This window comes from Diadema antillarum, unplaced genomic scaffold, assembly GCF_040938485.1.
Source record: "Diadema antillarum isolate AM-2024a unplaced genomic scaffold, OU_Dant_1.0 seq00000565_RagTag, whole genome shotgun sequence".
Classification (NCBI taxonomy): domain Eukaryota; kingdom Metazoa; phylum Echinodermata; class Echinoidea; order Diadematoida; family Diadematidae; genus Diadema; species Diadema antillarum.
The window spans coordinates 1,705,775-1,725,954 of record NW_027271504.1 but is presented as its reverse complement, the minus strand read 5'-3'; the positions used below and the strand labels follow the sequence as shown (position 1 = coordinate 1,725,954).

At 43.1% G+C, this 20,180-nt stretch overlaps 1 protein-coding gene across 1 annotated transcript in view; it reads left to right on the top strand.

Moving 5' to 3' along the window:
* LOC139735213 (uncharacterized) overlaps positions 1–20,180 on the top strand; it is a 222,108-nt gene that overhangs the window by 103,267 nt on the left and 98,661 nt on the right. The window contains 33 exon segments of the mRNA XM_071645971.1: positions 372–574; positions 744–918; positions 1,452–1,774; positions 2,161–2,316; positions 2,543–2,690; positions 3,013–3,201; positions 3,683–3,885; positions 4,055–4,229; positions 4,762–5,084; positions 5,471–5,626; positions 5,853–6,000; positions 6,323–6,511; positions 6,993–7,195; positions 7,365–7,539; positions 8,069–8,391; positions 8,778–8,933; positions 9,156–9,303; positions 9,626–9,814; positions 10,297–10,499; positions 10,669–10,843; positions 13,083–13,399; positions 13,784–13,936; positions 14,243–14,393; positions 14,590–14,766; positions 15,119–15,321; positions 15,726–15,900; positions 16,321–16,637; positions 17,078–17,230; positions 17,537–17,687; positions 17,884–18,060; positions 18,413–18,615; positions 19,022–19,196; positions 19,617–19,933. Of these exon segments, the coding sequence (XP_071502072.1) occupies positions 372–574; positions 744–918; positions 1,452–1,774; positions 2,161–2,316; positions 2,543–2,690; positions 3,013–3,201; positions 3,683–3,885; positions 4,055–4,229; positions 4,762–5,084; positions 5,471–5,626; positions 5,853–6,000; positions 6,323–6,511; positions 6,993–7,195; positions 7,365–7,539; positions 8,069–8,391; positions 8,778–8,933; positions 9,156–9,303; positions 9,626–9,814; positions 10,297–10,499; positions 10,669–10,843; positions 13,083–13,399; positions 13,784–13,936; positions 14,243–14,393; positions 14,590–14,766; positions 15,119–15,321; positions 15,726–15,900; positions 16,321–16,637; positions 17,078–17,230; positions 17,537–17,687; positions 17,884–18,060; positions 18,413–18,615; positions 19,022–19,196; positions 19,617–19,933 (6,629 nt within the window).

Sequence of the window (20,180 nt, the reverse complement as noted above, 5' to 3'; positions counted from 1 at the left end):
GAGCGTGTCAAGAGTGTCTGACATGACCATCTGTGCCGTGAGCAGGCTTTGAAAGACATCGAAAGTCGGCCAGTGAGTTTGGAAGAAATAAGTGAAATATTGTGGAGTCATGAAAGAAGAGTGCGGATGCTGAATGACGGTAGTGCATTTTGTGTGAAAAATGTAAATCTGTACAGCTGTGGATGTCCACGACAGTACTGACTTGATGTGCCTCCTGTGAGCGCTTTGTGTTTTGGGTGATGCCGATCGTATCTGGTGTAAGTAATGTACACCTTTCGTGGTGATGAATGGGTATTTCATTTGTTGTATGTTCTTGTATGTTGTAAATGCTGTTCAAGGTATATCCTTGCCTAAAAACTGTCTTTATTCAGGGTTTGAGTGTCCGACTGGAACAGTGTACGAATCTTGCGGTAGCGCCTGCCAGCCCAGCTGTGCCGATCCAGATGCCGACCTGAACTGCGGACTTCCCTGCCGTGAAATCTGCAGCTGCCCTGAAGGACTGCTGGACGACGGTGGAACATGCGTGCAGCCGGAGGATTGTGGTTGCACTCTTCCAGATGGAAGCTACATCTCGGTGAGTGTGGCTTTCCTCCTTTGATGGTAAAGTTTGAGCTTAAGTTTGATAAAACGTTGAACACTGTGATTATTGTCGTGTGGATTGAAAGCAAATGGAGATGCAAATGGCTTGAAAAGAAGACCATGGTCTAAAGCAAATCTAAATGATTAGTTTTTGGCACAAACAGGCAGGAGATGTGTACGTGAACGATGACTGCTCCGAGATGTGCAGCTGTTCTGGAGGCACTTTGGAATGTGTGGCATACGCGTGCGTGGAGAACCAGGAGTGTAGGATCAAGGGTGGTGTGAGAGACTGCTACTGTCGTGACGGCTTCACCTACAGCAATGGAGAGTGCACCAGAGGTAAGTCATTTGAGTAGTAGATAGAGAACGCGGGGTGGCGATGAGCCTTACTGAGCGGTGTATTTCAAGCCTTTGGTCGACCGCTCATCTTGTCCGAGAAGAAAAACTGAAGGTAGACGGGAAACGTACCTCATATTTAGAGGAAGCGCAATATTGCAAGAGATTTTGATAGTGTTTGGTAGGTGTGTATGGACTCCATTTGTGAGTGCCAGTGATCTCTCTTTTGTAGAAATGTACTTGTGTTCTCTTTTTATGCTGTTAGAGTACAGATCCAGTCAAGTCATGCATGGTAAAAGAGCATGTTAATTTGTATGTGATGAACACCGTACTGTTTTGAAAGAGGAAACCAAAATAGAAAGAAGTCTGCAATAAATGCGAGAGGTGAAAAAAAACCCTTAAGCTTACTTGTGGCAGATGGCATACATCTGTAGTGTAGGCGGCTAATTGTATATTTTGTTGCGAGAAGAAGTGAGGACTTCTGGTTGCCACTATTCAGAGTGCTTTAATTACCTTTCAACTGCTTTTCTGAACAGCGCCTGGAATCTGCACCGTGTGGGGAGATCCGCACTACACTATGTTCGACGGTGGTCGTCATGACTTCCAGGGCGACTGTGAGTACACGCTGGTGAGGCCGTGCAGCGATCGCACGGACCTTGTGGATTTCCACTTGTGGGGAGACAACGTCAAGAACAACCCATCGGACCGAGTGTCGTACCTGCGCAAGGTGGTACTGGAGGTGAATGGCACTAGCTATTCGATCGAGCGGAATAGAGTGGTTCTAGTCAACGGTGCAAGGAGGACGACACCCTTGAGCTTCATCAACGGCGTCACTATTCGCTCGGACCAGTCTTACGCGGTAAGGGAATGAAAGCTACTTTACTCGTTAGTCTTGAAAGCCTCCCAAATTGTGGGTCAACACATCAATTGATGTAGATTTTGAGGTATGGGCATTTAAAATGTCCGAAGTGTATCCTGTTACGAGGATGGATCGATTAGGTGCACACTAGTATTTATACAATAAAAAAAAGAGTAACTAGTATTAACATCTATGTTAGTGTCCAAGTAATTTCATTGTCAGATATTTGAAGGAGACACAAGAATGAAATATCAAGTGAAATTTGTTGCAGGTATGATGCCAAGATGTAAGATTTTCGCTTGATACGTAATTGTTTTAGAATTGAGCATAGAGGCATGATATGAAGGGAAGGGTAAAGAGGACCTGATATCTGATCGTTATTACAGACCATCCAAACATCCTTTGGTCTATCTGTACGTTTCGACGGAGCCAACACTGCAACCATAGAGGTGCCATACCAGTACTGGAATGCTACTTGTGGTCTGTGCGGAACCTTCGATGACGACAGATCCAACGATTTCCGCCTCCAGGATGGAAGTGTCGTAAGTAGAACTCTGCTCTCTTTTTACTCCCTTTCTCAATACCCTGTCTATCAGGGTATCCGATTGTAGGAAAGAGACATGTTCCGCATGTGACTGGACTTTGACGTAATCAGTGTTATGGATGTATCAGTGACCTGATCGTCCATCCGTACCCAAAACTTAGTACCAAGAAAATGATGAAAAGGGACTACATTTATTGTGTTAACGAATGTGGTTCTGTTTGCAGACACGGTTCCAGAATGTCTTTGGTAATGACTGGGTTCTGAATGAAGAGGAGTGCGATACCACTGTTCTCCCGCCGGTTGATGGCTGTGATGACCCCGACGTGCGGCAACGAGTGGAGGACATCTGCTACATCTTCATCAATCCAGACGGTGAGCAGATGGAGATGATTGAATTTTACTGCGGCACAGTACAGTACTCGTATAGTGTGGGAGTTAAGGAGTCGATATGATATATAAAAAGTTAAAGCAATCTATTGAAGTGTTGAAAGAGTACAAGTTAGAAAATGAGCGTGGTAAGCATCTAGAGTATGGGACATCCTATCTGAGGATTTGTCTGATGATTTCTGATCGCCTCGATCAGAAAAGTCCAGTGGGATTTCTCAGTCTGTTTTCTTTTTTCTGTGTGTTTATTTTAGTTTGTTGTTTGTGTAGTATTCAAGAGCTTATATTTGCAGCTGTTTCTTGCTTTCAGGTCCCCTTGGAGGCTGCGCAGACTTTGTGGACGTGAGTGATTACTATGATGCCTGCGTCTTCGACCTGTGTTTCACTGACCCTGACAACGACGTCATATGCGGAGCCCTGCAGGAATACGTTCAGAAGTGTCGAGGAGAAACAAATGGAATCTTGGTTGGGGACTGGAGGGCATCTGTATTCCAGTGCGGTAAGTATTTTTGTGTCATGACACTTTTGTTGTATAGTGGAAAGCTGTTTTGGCTGATCATCAGAATCTAGACGTGCAAAATATGAAACCATGTGATCAGATATCACAAAGAGCGTGTCAAGAGTGTCTGACATGACCATCTGTGCCGTGAGCAGGCTTTGAAAGACATCGAAAGTCGGCCAGTGAATTTGGAAGAAATAAGTGAAATATTGTGGAGTCATGAAAGAAGAGTGCGGATGCTGAATGACGGTAGTGCATTTTGTGTGAAAAATGTAAATCTGTACAGCTGTGGATGTCCACGACAGTACTGACTTGATGTGCCTCCTGTGAGCGCTTTGTGTTTTGGGTGATGCCGATCGTATCTGGTGTAAGTAATGTACACCTTTCGTGGTGATGAATGGGTATTTCATTTGTTGTATGTTCTTGTATGTTGTAAATGCTGTTCAAGGTATATCCTTGCCTAAAAACTGTCTTTATTCAGGGTTTGAGTGTCCGACTGGAACAATGTACGAATCTTGCGGTAGCGCCTGCCAGCCCAGCTGTGCCGATCCAGATGCCGACCTGAACTGCGGACTTCCCTGCCGTGAAATCTGCAGCTGCCCTGAAGGACTGCTGGACGACGGTGGAACATGCGTGCAGCCGGAGGATTGTGGTTGCACTCTTCCAGACGGAAGCTACATCTCGGTGAGTGTGGCTTTCCTCCTTTGATGGTAAAGTTTGAGCTTAAGTTTGATAAAACGTTGAACACTGTGATTATTGTCGTGTGGATTGAAAGCAAATGGAGATGCAAATGGCTTGAAAAGAAGACCATGGTCTAAAGCAAATCTAAATGATTGGTTTTTGGCACAAACAGGCAGGAGATGTGTACGTGAACGATGACTGCTCCAAGATGTGCAGCTGTTCTGGAGGCACTTTGGAATGTGTGGCATACGCGTGCGTGGAGAACCAGGAGTGTAGGATCAAGGGTGGTGTGAGAGACTGCTACTGTCGTGACGGCTTCACCTACAGCAATGGAGAGTGCACCAGAGGTAAGTCATTTGAGTAGTAGATAGAGAACGCGGGGTGGCGATGAGCCTTACTGAGCGGTGTATTTCAAGCCTTTGGTCGACCGCTCATCTTGTCCGAGAAGAAAAACTGAAGGTAGACGGGAAACGTACCTCATATTTAGAGGAAGCACAATATTGCAAGAGATTTTGATAGTGTTTGGTAGGTGTGTATGGACTCCATTTGTGAGTGCCAGTGATCTCTCTTTTGTAGAAATGTACTTGTGTTCTCTTTTTATGCTGTTAGAGTACAGATCCAGTCAAGTCATGCATGGTAAAAGAGCATGTTAATTTGTATGTGATGAACACCGTACTGTTTTGAAAGAGGAAACCAAAATAGAAGGAAGTCTGCAATAAATGCGAGAGGTGAAAAAAACCCTTAAGCTTACTTGTGGCAGATGGCATACATCTGTAGTGTAGGCGGCTAATTGTATATTTTGTTGCGAGAAGAAGTGAGGACTTCTGGTTGCCACTATTCAGAGTGCTTTAATTACCTTTCAACTGCTTTTCTGAACAGCGCCTGGAATCTGCACCGTGTGGGGAGATCCGCACTACACTATGTTCGACGGTGGTCGTCATGACTTCCAGGGCGACTGTGAGTACACGCTGGTGAGGCCGTGCAGCGATCGCACGGACCTTGTGGATTTCCACTTGTGGGGAGACAACGTCAAGAACAACCCATCGGACCGAGTGTCGTACCTGCGCAAGGTGGTACTGGAGGTGAATGGCACTAGCTATTCGATCGAGCGGAATAGAGTGGTTCTAGTCAACGGTGCAAGGAGGACGACACCCTTGAGCTTCATCAACGGCGTCACTATTCGCTCGGACCAGTCTTACGCGGTAAGGGAATGAAAGCTACTTTACTCGTTAGTCTTGAAAGCCTCCCAAATTGTGGGTCTACACATCAATTGATGTAGATTTTGAGGTATGAGCATTTAAAATGTCCGAAGTGTATCCTGTTACGAGGATGGATCGCTTAGGTGCACACTAGTATTTATACAATAAAAAAAAGAGTAACTAGTATTAACATCTATGTTAGTGTCCAAGTAATTTCATTGTCAGATATTTGAAGGAGACACAAGATTGAAATATCAAGTGAAATTTGTTGCAGGTATGATGCCAAGATGTAAGATTTTCGCTTGATACGTAATTGTTTTAGAATTGAGCATAGAGGCATGATATGAAGGGAAGGGTAAAGAGGACCTGATATCTGATCGTTATTACAGACCATCCAAACATCCTTTGGTCTATCTGTACGTTTCGACGGAGCCAACACTGCAACCATAGAGGTGCCATACCAGTACTGGAATGCTACTTGTGGTCTGTGCGGAACCTTCGATGACGACAGATCCAACGATTTCCGCCTCCAGGATGGAAGTGTCGTAAGTAGAACTCTGCTCTCTTTTTACTCCCTTTCTCAATACCCTGTCTATCAGGGTATCCGATTGTAGGAAAGAGACATGTTCCGCATGTGACTGGACTTTGACGTAATCAGTGTTATGGATGTATCAGTGACCTGATCGTCCATCCGTACCCAAAACTTAGTACCAAGAAAATGATGAAAAGGGACTACATTTATTGTGTTAACGAATGTGGTTCTGTTTGCAGACACGGTTCCAGAATGTCTTTGGTAATGACTGGGTTCTGAATGAAGAGGACTGCGATACCACTGTTCTCCCGCCGGTTGATGGCTGTGATGACCCCGACGTGCGGCAACGAGTGGAGGACATCTGCTACATCTTCATCAATCCAGACGGTGAGCAGATGGAGATGATTGAATTTTACTGCGGCGCAGTACAGTACTCGTATAGTGTATGAGTTAAGGAGTCGATATGATATATAAAAAGTTAAAGCAATCTATTGAAGCATTGAAAGAGTACAAGTTAGAAAATGAGCGTGGTAAGCATCTAGAGTATGGGACATCCTATCTGAGGATTTGTCTGATGATTTCTGATCGCCTCGATCAGAAAAGTCCAGTGGGATTTCTCAGTCTGTTTTCTTTTTTGTGTGTGTTTATCTTTGTTTGTTGTTTGTGTAGTATCCAAGAGCTTATATTTGCAGCTGCTTCTTGCTTTCAGGTCCCTTTGGAGGCTGCGCAGACTTTGTGGACGTGAGTGATTACTATGATGCCTGCGTCTTCGACCTGTGTTTCACTGACCCTGACAACGACGTCATATGCGGAGCCCTGCAGGAATACGTTCAGAAGTGTCGAGGAGAAACAAATGGAATCTTGGTTGGGGACTGGAGGGCATCTGTATTCCAGTGCAGTAAGTATTTTTGTGTCGTGACACTTTTGTTGTATAGTGGAAAGCTGTTTTGGCTGATCATCAGAATCTAGACGTGCAAAATATGAAGCCATGTGATCAGATATCACAAAGTGCATGTCAAGAGTGTCTGACATGACCATCTGTGCCGTGAGCAGGCTTTGAAAGACATCGAAAGTCGGCCGGTGAGTTTGGAAGAAATAAGTGAAATATTGTGGAGTCATGAAAGAAGAGTGCGGATGCTGAATGACGGTAGTGCATTTTGTGTGAAAAATGTAAATCTGTACAGCTGTGGATGTCCACGACAGTACTGACTTGATGTGCCTCCTGTGAGCGCTTTGTGTTTTGGGTGATGCCGATCGTATCCGGTGTAAGTAATGTACACCTTTCGTGGTGATGAATGGGTATTTCACTTGTTGTATGTTCTTGTACGTTGTAAATGACGTTCAAGGTATATCCTTGCCTAAAAACTGTCTTTATTCAGGGTTTGAGTGTCCGACTGGAACAATGTACGAATCTTGCGGTAGCGCCTGCCAGCCCAGCTGTGCCGATCCAGATGCCGACCTGAACTGCGGACTTCCCTGCCGTGAAATCTGCAGCTGCCCTGAAGGACTGCTGGACGACGGTGGAACATGCGTGCAGCCGGAGGATTGTGGTTGCACTCTTCCAGACGGAAGCTACATCTCGGTGAGTGTGGCTTTCCTCCTTTGATGGTAATGTTTGAGCTTAAGTTTGATAAAACGTTGAAGACTGTGATTATTGTCGTGTGGATTGAAAGCAAATGGAGATGCAAATGGCTTGAAAAGAAGACCATGGTCCAAAGCAAATCTAAATGATTGGTTTTTGGCACAAACAGGCAGGAGATGTGTACGTGAACGATGACTGCTCCGAGATGTGCAGCTGTTCTGGAGGCACTTTGGAATGTGTGGCATACGCGTGCGTGGAGAACCAGGAGTGTAGGATCAAGGGTGGTGTGAGAGACTGCTACTGTCGTGACGGCTTCACCTACAGCAATGGAGAGTGCACCAGAGGTAAGTCATTTGAGTAGTAGATAGAGAACGCGGGCCGGCGATGAGCCTTACTGAGCGGTGTATTTCAAGCCATTGGTCGATGGCTCATCTTGTCCGAGAAGAAAAACTGAAGGTAGACAGGAAACCTCATATTTAGAAGAAGCACAATATTGCAAGAGATTTTGATAGTGTTTGGTAGGTGTGTATGGACTCCATTTGTGAGTGCCAGTGATATCTCTTTTGTAGAAATGTACTTGTGTTCTCTTTTTATGCTGTTAGAGTACAGATCAAGTCAAGTCATGCATGGTAAAAGAGCATGTTAATTTGTATGTGATGAACACCGTACTGTTTTGAAAGAGGAAACCAAAATAGAAGGAAGTCTGCAATAAATGCGAGAGGTGAAAAAAACCCCTTAAGCTTACTTGTGGCAGATGGCATACATCTGTAGTGTAGGCGGCTAATTGTATATTTTGTTGCGAGAAGAAGTGAGGACTTCTGGCTGCCACTATTCAGAGTGCTTTAATTACCTTCCAACTGCTTTTCTGAACAGCGCCTGGAATCTGCACCGTGTGGGGAGATCCGCACTACACTATGTTCGACGGTGGTCGTCATGACTTCCAGGGCGACTGTGAGTACACGCTGGTGAGGCCGTGCAGCGACCGCACGGACCTTGTGGATTTCCACTTGTGGGGAGACAACGTCAAGAACAACCCATCGGACCGAGTGTCGTACCTGCGCAAGGTGGTACTGGAGGTGAATGGCACTAGCTATTCGATCGAGCGGAATAGAGTGGTTCTAGTCAACGGTGCAAGGAGGACGACACCCTTGAGCTTCATCAACGGCGTCACTATTCGCTCGGACCAGTCTTATGCGGTAAGGGAATGAAAGCTACTTTACTCGTTAGTCTTGAAAGCCTCCCAAATTGTGGGTCAACACATCAATTGATGTAGATTTTGAGGTATGAGCATTTAAAATGTCCGAAGTGTATCCTGTTACGAGGATGGATCGCTTAGGTGCACACTAGTATTTATACAATAAAAAAAAGAGTAACTAGTATTAACATCTATGTTAGTGTCCAAGTAATTTCATTGTCAGATATTTGAAGGAGACACAAGAATGAAATATCAAGTGAAATTTGTTGCAGGTATGATGCCAAGATGTAAGATTTTCGCTTGATACGTAATTGTTTTAGAATTGAGCATAGAGGCATGATATGAAGGGAAGGGTAAAGAGGACCTGATATCTGATCGTTATTACAGACCATCCAAACATCCTTTGGTCTATCTGTACGTTTCGACGGAGCCAACACTGCAACCATAGAGGTGCCATACCAGTACTGGAATGCTACTTGTGGTCTGTGCGGAACCTTCGATGACGACAGATCCAACGATTTCCGCCTCCAGGATGGAAGTGTCGTAAGTAGAACTCTGCTCTCTTTTTACTCCCTTTCTCAATACCCTGTCTATCAGGGTATCCGATTGTAGGAAAGAGACATGTTCCGCATGTGACTGGACTTTGACGTAATCAGTGTTATGGATGTATCAGTGACCTGATCGTCCATCCGTTCCCAAAAGTACCAAGAAAATGATGAAAAGGGACTACATTTATTGTGTTAACGAATGTGGTTCTGTTTGCAGACACGGTTCCAGAATGTCTTTGGTAATGACTGGGTTCTGAATGAAGAGGAGTGCGATACCACTGTTCTCCCGCCGGTTGATGGCTGTGATGACCCCGACGTGCGGCAACGAGTGGAGGACATCTGCTACATCTTCATCAATCCAGACGGTGAGCAGATGGAGATGATTGAATTTTACTGCAGCACAGTACAGTACTCGTATAGTGTGGGAGTTAAGGAGTCGATATGATATATAAAAAGTTAAAGCAATCTATTGAAGCGTTGAAAGAGTACAAGTTAGAAAATGAGCGTGGTAAGCATCTAGAGTATGGGACATCCTATCTGAGGATTTGTCTGATGATTTCTGATCGCCTCGATCAGAAAAGTCCAGTGGGATTTCTCAGTCTGTTTTCTTTTTTCTGTGTGTTTATTTTAGTTTGTTGTTTGTGTAGTATTCAAGAGCTTATATTTGCAGCTGTTTCTTGCTTTCAGGTCCCCTTGGAGGCTGCGCAGACTTTGTGGACGTGAGTGATTACTATGATGCCTGCGTCTTCGACCTGTGTTTCACTGACCCTGACAACGACGTCATATGCGGAGCCCTGCAGGAATACGTTCAGAAGTGTCGAGGAGAAACAAATGGAATCTTGGTTGGGGACTGGAGGGCATCTGTATTCCAGTGCGGTAAGTATTTTTGTGTCATGACACTTTTGTTGTATAGTGGAAAGCTGTTTTGGCTGATCATCAGAATCTAGACGTGCAAAATATGAAGCCATGTGATCAGATATCACAAAGTGCGTGTCAAGAGTGTCTGACATGACCATCTGTGCCGTGAGCAGGCTTTGAAAGACATCGAAAGTCGACCGGTGAGTTTGGAAGAAATAAGTGAAATATTGTGGAGTCATGAAAGAAGAGTGCGGATGCTGAATGACGGTAGTGCAATTTGTGTGAAAAATGTAAATCTGTACAGCTGTGGATGTCCACGACAGTACTGACTTGATGTGCCTCCTGTGAGCGCTTTGTGTTTTGGGTGATGCCGATCGTATCTGGTGTAAAGTAATGTACACCTTTCGTGGTGATGAATGGGTATTTCATTTGTTGTATGTTCTTGTATGTTGTAAATGCTGTTCAAGGTATATCCTTGCCTAAAAACTGTCTTTATTCAGGGTTTGAGTGTCCGACTGGAACAGTGTACGAATCTTGCGGTAGCGCCTGCCAGCCCAGCTGTGCCGATCCAGATGCCGACCTGAACTGCGGACTTCCCTGCCGTGAAATCTGCAGCTGCCCTGAAGGACTGCTGGACGACGGTGGAACATGCGTGCAGCCGGAGGATTGTGGTTGCACTCTTCCAGACGGAAGCTACATCTCGGTGAGTGTGGCTTTCCTCCTTTGATGGTAATGTTTGAGCTTAAGTTTGATAAAACGTTGAAGACTGTGATTATTGTCGTGTGGATTGAAAGCAAATGGAGATGCAAATGGCTTGAAAAGAAGACCATGGTCTAAAGCAAATCTAAATGATTGGTTTTTGGCACAAACAGGCAGGAGATGTGTACGTGAACGATGACTGCTCCAAGATGTGCAGCTGTTATGGAGGCACTTTGGAATGTGTGGCATACGGGTGCGTGGAGAACCAGGAGTGTAGGATCAAGGGTGGTGTGAGAGACTGCTACTGTCTTGACGGCTTCACCTACAGCAATGGAGAGTGCACCAGAGGTAAGTTGTTTGAGTAGTAGATAGAGAATATGGGGCAGCGATTTACATGTATTTTGTTTGCTGTGTGCTTAATGGACACAACATGCAGTCCCTCAACTAAAAGTGCTTTTGACTGAGAAGGAATTTTTTTCCATTTGAACTAGAAATGTGTCCTTGTATCACTATGTATAACTCTGAAAGGAGCTGAAATGAAGTATTAGAATATTTATGAGCCCTGTGACTTGACACGCGCGCCGCAGAGATTGCAGAAACCTTCACCTCGGTGGATCACACCTTTTATCCAATTTGATTTTTGTCCCCGCCGAACGAGTTCGAGCAGGGGACTATGAAACGGGCTCCGTACGTGTGTGTGTGTCCGTGTGTCCGTGTGTCCGTCCGTTCGTGTGTCCGTGTGTGCGTCCGTGTGTGATCAAAATGTTCAATTTGCTACTTCTCTGTCATTTATGAGCCGATTTTGATTCTGTTTGCTTTATATGAGAGCAATACATGGGAGCTTTGAAACTTTTACACAGAATTTCAGTTGTGACCTTTGACCTTGACCTTTGACCTATATTGTACATTTTGCTACAAAATGCTACTCCTTCGCCATTTCTAACCCGATTTCGATTCCGTTTGCTTTATGTGATGGCACTAGGTGAGGGCTTCAAAACGTTTACACAGAATTTTGACCTTTGACTTCTTTGACCTTTGACCTTGATTTTTGACCTACAATGTATATTGTACATTAGCTACAAAATGCTACTCCTTCGCCATTTCTAACCCGATTTCGATTCCGTTTGCTTTATGTGATGGCACTAGGTGAGGGTTTCAAAACTTATACACAGAATTTTGACCTTTGACTTCTTTGACCTTTGACCTTGATTTTTGACCTATATTGTACATTGCATGGCTACAAAATGCTACTCCTTCGCCATTTCTAACCCGATTTCGATTCCGTTTGCTTTATGTGATGGCACTAGGTGAGGGCTTCAAAACTTGTACACAGAATTTTGACCTTTGACTTCTCTGACCTTTGACCTTGATTTTTGACCTGTATTGTACATTTTGCTACAAAATGCTACTTCCGGCGGGGACATATATTACGCATCGCGTAATTTCTACTTTTCCTTGTTGAAGATATTTTTATTACCAACATGTGACCAGCACATGGCAGGTTTCCAGCAAGAACCAATGACCCGAGTGGCCGCAGATCGGTCGAATTGAAAAACTGTAAACTCTTTTTACGTCAATTTCCACCTGAGGAACAGAGTTGTAGTGCAATGTATGCATCGATTTCATTGCATTCTATATGAACAAACGAAGGCAACCAGAAGTGACAATGACACTAAGTCTTTCGTCTTTGCATCAGTGACAGTGCTGTGCAATGGTGTTTTGTACATTGGCAATACTGAGAATTTGTTGCATAGGTCAGAGGTGAATATCAGCTACCAGTAGAACCCAGCATGTCTGTTTTCATGTCATTACAGACTGGATTACATATATTCAAATAGGTTAAGTATAATTGGACAATCATTAGATTCGTGCCAACTGGGGAAACAGGGGGGGGGGGGAGGTGGAGTAGAGTTGACAAAATTGTGGGTAAGTTTTCATCAATTCAGCTCTTCCTTAAAAATACTGGTTGCAGTTTTCCTAAACTTGGGACATAAATATCAGTAGAGTGACAGAATGTTTATTTGTACCAATGGGGACAATATCCAACTGGAGGCCATATAATATGTAGATGCCATCAAAAGCCTCCAAAAGTCCCCAACTTGGTTTAACTTCAAGTATATCATTCTTGAGGACACCAAACTGATAAGAGATGAAAGTCACAGCTTGAAGTATGTATCTCTGTCTTGTACCATTTCTCAGGTTCTATCCTATGGAATATAAATTATGTATTTGTTTGAATGGTCACCATCATTCCCCTGTTGACTCACAGGTTCTCCCCACAACAGAAGAGTCCATACATTTGCTGATTTTTAAAAAAAAAAACAAACCCCCTGCCCAACAAAAACACAAACTTTCAGTTATGATGAAATGTCCATAGTCGAGGTTTGGTACTCCTTTTTGGTAATGGTATACAGGAATGCATGGAAGATGAACTTGTGATACTAGGCTGAGTGCTAGACCCATTTGGTTGCTTGTTTATTTGGCAGTGGGAAATAATAGTGGTGAGACATAGTGAAGGAAAAATATCAACCTCTATGGATCTCCTTTAAAGCTTAGATGATATTTCCTTTTGTGGTTGTTTTTGCAGCTCCTGGCTTCTGTCAAGTTTGGGGTGATCCTCACTACATCACTTTTGATCAGAGGAAATACAACTTCCAAGGAGACTGTGACTACACCCTGGTCAAGGATTGCTTGGGATCCAACAGCTTCCACCTGTGGGCTGATAACGAGAAACGATTGCCCACGGATGAGGTTTCCTACATTCGTGAGCTGGTGTTGGAAGACTCTAACAACACCTACTCTTTGATCTATGACTTCAAAGTGAGAGTGAATGGCATTGACTACAGTAAGAACCTGCCATACATTGGGGATAGAATCATCATCTTCAGAACCTTCAAGTCCTTGGTAAGAATTTGTGGTTACAAGAATATACAATGTAATCTTAGATTGAATAAGAAAGCTGCACTTGCTTTTCCAACATAGAATTCAGGAGCTAGAAATCAGTATCCTGCATTGAGAGATTTTTTTTTTCCTGGTAAATGCAGAGATCTTTTGCGATGTCTTGATTCTGTTAATCTGTTGTTTTAACGACCTGCACTGCTCGTATTATAACTAGTGTTCAGGAGCTTGCCTTCGGGTGAATTGTTCCTGATTGTTGGTATGTGAGCTATCTGGAAGTACAGATGTATCTGAATGTATCTTCACTGTTTCTTACGTCATATCTGTTATCAGAGGTCAATATGAAAGTTGTAAACCATGGTCTTCACATCCCTTGCCTGAAATTTATAGAAATTGCTGACCAACTACATGTGGATATCCTATGACGGGAGACGAAGTGCAGACATCTTTTTGAGCTATTCTTACTGGAATCAGAGCTGTGGTCTGTGCGGAACATTTGATGGAGACAGAAGCAACGACTGGACGTTACCAAATGGAGATCTTGTGAGTATAGAATTTAGATGAGTCTTTTAATTAGGAGAAAGTAGAGACAGATTTGTAAAAGTGCTCATCTTGTACAAGGTGAGCATTAAACATTATTTCTGATTTGAGATGGTATGTAGTTGGTATCAGGACAAAGCTTATCTAAGAGTTAGGAAGGCTGATACTTGACAGTACTTCTTTTCCAATGCTACCGTGTTTATGCACAAAGTGTAGATAATATAGTGTGAGAGGACAATATGCCTTGTCATTCCTGATTCCTCATTGGTAACTTATTTCTTCTTTGTACCCTTTGCAATGTGTGAAAAGGCCAATTCTGTAACGGACTTTGGAAATAGCTGGGTGGTGAGGGTTGACGACTGTCCTGATGTCATACCAGAACCACCAGATCCATGTGAAGGCGACTCAGATGCCACTAGGGAGGCGGAGGAACTATGTGCCATCATTCCGGACAGAGATGGTATGTATTGTGTTAGGTCTTTGAGCGCTAAATGGTCTCCATTGCTGTATTTTGAGGAAAGTAACAAGATTGTAGGATAATTTGAAGACAAGGAACATTTTCTATTCTGGAAAATGTGGCTGTTTTTGTGTGTATTTCTTTTGTAAGAAGCATGAATTAGTAGGAGTTGTTGTGTGATTGTTTGATTGTTCTCCAGGACCATTTGCTCCATGCCATGACTTCCGAGACCCTGATCCATTCTACGATTCCTGCAAGTATGATGTTTGTGCCTTGGGAGAAGAATACTTGTGTGACAGTCTGGCTGAGTATGCTGAGGCCTGTAGGCAAAGCGGAGGGCAGCCTGGAGACTGGAGGGCAGAGACTCCTGTTTGTCGTAAGTCCCGTATTCCGCTACGGTTGCGAGGAATGTCATACGAGAGCTCTGTCCAAAAGAAATGCCGAGATGATTTTGTAGCAGTAGACGCCTTTTGAGGACTGTTGTAGAATATGAGCCAGTGTTGCTCATCGCTTGATTGTCTTTGTGCTCAATCTATCAGAGATTTGATTCCTGTAGAACTGACAGAATATAGAATATTGGATCTCTTTTGTTGCAAAAGAACCTGTAGTACAGATTCGTATAGAGCTGTACTGTGCATTTTTATGTTTGAGGAAAAATTTATGATACTCACTGAGGCATACCAGAGACACTCCAATAATTTGATGGCGTTTGTCTTTTCTACCACCAGCATTCGAGTGTCCAGAGAACACAGTGTATGATGCCTGTGCTAGCGGGTGTCCCGAAACCTGTTCATCAGCCTCCAGTTCAGTCAGCTGTAATGTGACCTGCCAAGAGACATGCCGCTGTCCAGACGATCAAGTCTTGGACGGAGACAGATGCGTGTACCGATCAGACTGCGGATGCACTCTGGACAACAATGTGTACATACAGGTGCGTATTTGAGTTTTGTAAGAGAATGTACATGTATCTCATTGTCTTATTTCAGACATTGTGAAGAAGATTTGTGTTTGTGCGTACCATTATGCATTCTGTTGTAGCAATATTATCAGTTATGAAAAGCATTGTGTCGTAAGGAAGTGGCCTCAAAGATACGCCATAAGTGCTTAAGTAGTAAAGAAAGTGATGAGAAGCTCATGAATTAAAATACCATGATTTTGGTATTATCCTATGTTATAAAGTGTTCAATTTTTGAATTGTGTTTTAAATCTGATCCAAGGACTGGTTTCAATTTGTATTGTTGCTGTGAGGCACAGACTACCATATTACTGGGGTAGACTGTATGACTCTGTGATCAAAGTTTGACGTAGATTGACCTTGCAAATATCATTATGTAGCCTGGTGAGAGCTGGACTCGGCCCGACTGTTCTGAACAGTGCCAGTGTGTGAATGGACGTGCCGAGTGCCAAGCCTATACCTGTGGAAGGAATGCAGAGTGTGAGGTGAGGAATGGCCAGCCATCCTGTTACTGTCAAGAAGGCTTTACTTCAGTGGAAGGCTCTTGTGTCAGAGGTAAGTGACAAAAATGTATGGCACCTACATTGTATATTGTACGTTGTTGCTGTCTTGAAGTCGCATGATGTGTTGCTCAAATACTACATCTGCATTGAAAACCTCGCATCTGAAATGAGTGTAACTTGGTGAAATATGAGGGGAAAAAGATATAATGTCTTGTGTAAAGTTAGAGCCAGCATTGTGAGAGTAGAATTGCTTGTATGTTGGGAATACTTAACCAGGAATAGTTTGAAATGGCGGACTAGAGTTGAATGCTGGATATTGATACCTTTGATGTAGGGCAACTGAATATTTCAGTGGTGAGCTGCCAGAGCACAAAATGAAGAAAAAGGAAGCTATTTGGAGTATTGTATGGGTCACTGTTGCGTGTAAAGGAATACTTTGATTTTAATTTTTTTTTGATGATTGTAATTGCAGCTCCTGGCTTCTGTCAAGTTTGGGGTGATCCTCACTACATCACTTTTGATCAGAGGAAATACAACTTCCAAGGAGACTGCGACTACACCCTGGTCAAGGATTGCTTGGGATCCAACAGCTTCCACCTGTGGGCTGATAACGAGAAACGATTGCCCACAGATGAGGTTTCCTACATTCGTGAGCTGGTGTTGGAAGACTCTAACAATACCTACTCTTTGATCTATGACTTCAAAGTGAGAGTGAATGGCATTGACTACAGTAAGAACCTGCCATACATTGGGGATGGAATCATCATCTTCAGAACCTTCAAGTCATTGGTAAGAAATTGTGGTTGCAAGAACGTAATCTTAGTTTGAATAAGAAACCGGCAATTGGTTTTGCAATATAGAAATCAGGAGAAATTGGATTTCCTGCTTTGAGTGATTTTTTTTTTCTGGTAAATGCAGAGATCTTTTGCGCTGTCTTGACTCTGTAAATCTGTTGGAGTTAGTTCTTTCCTACTTTTATAACGTGGCGTACTGGCCGACTCAGTTGAAGTCAATGACATTGTTTTTAACGACCTTTAGTGCTCGTATTATAACTAGTAGTCATAAGCTTGCTGTGAGGTGAATTGTTCCTGATTGTTGGTATGTGAGCTATCTGGAAGTAGAGATGTATCTGAATGTATCTTCACTGTTTCTTACGTCATATCTGTTATCAGAGGTCAATATGAAAGTTGTAAACCATGGTGTACACATCCCTTGCCTGAAATTTGTAGAAATTGCTGACCAACTACATGTGGATATCCTATGACGGGAGACGAAGTGCAGACATCTTTTTGAGCTATTCTTACTGGAATCAGAGCTGTGGTCTATGCGGAACATTTGATGGAGACAGAAGCAACGACTGGACATTACCAAATGGAGATCTTGTGAGTATAGAATTTAGATGAGTCTTTTAATTAGGAGAAAGTAGAGACAGATTTGTAAAAGTGCTCATCTTGTACAAGGTGAGCATTAAACATTATTTCTGATTTGAGATGGTATGTAGTTGGTATCAGGACAAAGCTTATCTAAGAGTTAGGAAGGCTGATACTTGACAGTACTTCTTTTCCGATGCTACAGTGATTACTTACAAAGTGTAGATAATGTAGTGTGAGAGGACAATATGCCTTGTCATTCCTGATCCCTCATTGGTAACTTATTTCTTCTTTGTACCCTTTGTAATGTGTGAAAAGGCCAATTCTGTAACAGACTTTGGAAATAGCTGGGTGGTGAGGGTTGACGACTGTCCCGACGTCATACCGGAACCACCAGATCCATGTGAAGGCGACTCAGATGCCACTAGGGAGGCGGAGGAACTATGTGCCATCATTCGGGACAGAGATGGTATGTATTGTGTTAGGTCTTTGAGCGCTAAATGGTCTCCATTGCTGTATTTTGAGGAAAGTAACAAGATTGTAGGATAATTTGAAGACAAGGAACATTTTCTATTCTGGAAAATGTGGCTGTTTTTGTGTGTACTTCTTTTGTAAGAAGCATGAATTAGTAGGAGTTGTTGTGTGATTGTTTGATTGTTCTCCAGGACCATTTGCTCCATGCCATGACTTCCGGGACCCTGATCCATTCTACGATTCCTGCAAGTATGATGTTTGTGCCTTGGGAGAAGAATACTTGTGTGACAGTCTGGCTGAGTATGCTGAGGCCTGTAGGCAAAGCGGAGGGCAGCCTGGAGACTGGAGGGCAGAGACTCCTGTTTGTCGTAAGTCCCGTATTCCGCTACGGTTGCGAGGAATGTCATACGAGAGCTCTGTCCAAAAGAAATGCCTAGATGATTTTGTAGCAGTAGACGCCTTTTGAGGACTGTTGTAGAATATGAGCCAGTGTTGCTCATCGCTTGATTCTCTTTGTGCTCAATCTATCAGAGATTTGATTCCTGTAGAACTGACAGAATATAGAGTATTGGATCTCTTTTGTTGCAAAAGAACCTGTAGTACAGATTCGTATATAGCTGTACTGTGCATTTTTATGTTTGAGGAAAAATTTATGATACTCACTGAGGCATACCAGAGACACTCCAATAATTTGATGGGGTTTGTCTTTTCTACCACCAGCATTCGAGTGTCCAGAGAACACAGTGTATGATGCCTGTGCTAGCGGGTGTCCCGAAACCTGTTCATCAGCCTCCAGTTCAGTCAGCTGTAATGTGACCTGCCAAGAGACATGCCGCTGTCCAGACGATCAAGTCTTGGACGGAGACAGATGCGTGTACCGATCAGACTGCGGATGCACTCTGGACAACAATGTGTACATACAGGTGCGTATTTGAGTTTTGTAAGAGAATGTACATGTATCTCATTGTCTTATTTCAGACATTGTGAAGAAGATTTGTGTTTGTGCGTACCATTATGCATTCTGTTGTAGCAATATTATCAGTTATGAAAAACATTGTGTGTCGTAAGTAAGTGGCCTCAAAGATACGCCATAAGTGCTTAAATAGTAAAAAAAGTGATGAGAAGCTCTTGAATTAAAAGACCATGATTTTGGTATTATCCTATTTTATAAAGTGTTCAATTTTTGAATTGTGTTTTAAATCTGATCCAAGAACTGGTTTCAATTTGTATTGTTGCTGTGAGGCGCAGACTACCATATTACTGGGGTAGACTGTATGACTCTGTGATCAAAGTTTGACGTAGATTGACCTTGCAAATATCATTATGCAGCCTGGTGAGAGCTGGACTCGGCCCGACTGTTCTGAACAGTGCCAGTGTGTGAATGGACGTGCCGAGTGCCAAGCCTATACCTGTGGAAGGAATGCAGAGTGTGAGGTGAGGAATGGCCAGCCATCCTGTTACTGTCAAGAAGGCTTTACTTCAGTGGAAGGCTCTTGTGTCAGAGGTAAGTGACAAAAATGTATGGCACCTACATTGTATATTGTACGTTGTTGCTGTCTTGAAGTCGCATGATGTGTTGCTCAAATACTACATCTGCATTGAAAACCTCGCATCTGAAATGAGTGTAACTTGGTGAAATATGAGGGGAAAAAGATATAATGTCTTGTGTAAAGTTAGAGCCAGCATTGTGAGAGTAGAATTGCTTGTATGTTGGGAATACTTAACCAGGAATAGTTTGAAATGGCGGACTAGAGTTGAATGCTGGATATTGATACCTTTGATGTAGGGCAACTGAATATTTCAGTGGTGAGCTGCCAGAGCACAAAATGAAGAAAAAGGAAGCTATTTGGAGTATTGTATGGGTCACTGTTGCGTGTAAAGGAATACTTTGATTTTAATTTTTTTTTGATGATTGTAATTGCAGCTCCTGGCTTCTGTCAAGTTTGGGGTGATCCTCACTACATCACTTTTGATCAGAGGAAATACAACTTCCAAGGAGACTGCGACTACACCCTGGTCAAGGATTGCTTGGGATCCAACAGCTTCCACCTGTGGGCTGATAACGAGAAACGATTGCCCACAGATGAGGTTTCCTACATTCGTGAGCTGGTGTTGGAAGACTCTAACAACACCTACTCTTTGATCTATGACTTCAAAGTGAGAGTGAATGGCATTGACTACAGTAAGAACCTGCCATACATTGGGGATGGAATCATCATCTTTAGAACCTTCAAGTCATTGGTAAGACTTTGTGGTTACAAGAACATAATCTTAGATTGAATAAGAAAGCTGTAATTGCTTTTGCAACATAGAAATGAGGAGAAATGGATTCCTTGCTTTGAGGGATTTTTTTTTTTTAAATGGAGAGATCTTTTGCACTGTCTTGACCCTGTAAATCTGTTGGAGTTAGTTCTTTCCTTCTTTTATAACGTTGCGTACTGGCCGACTCAATTGAAATCAATGACCTTGTTTTTAACGACCTTTAGTG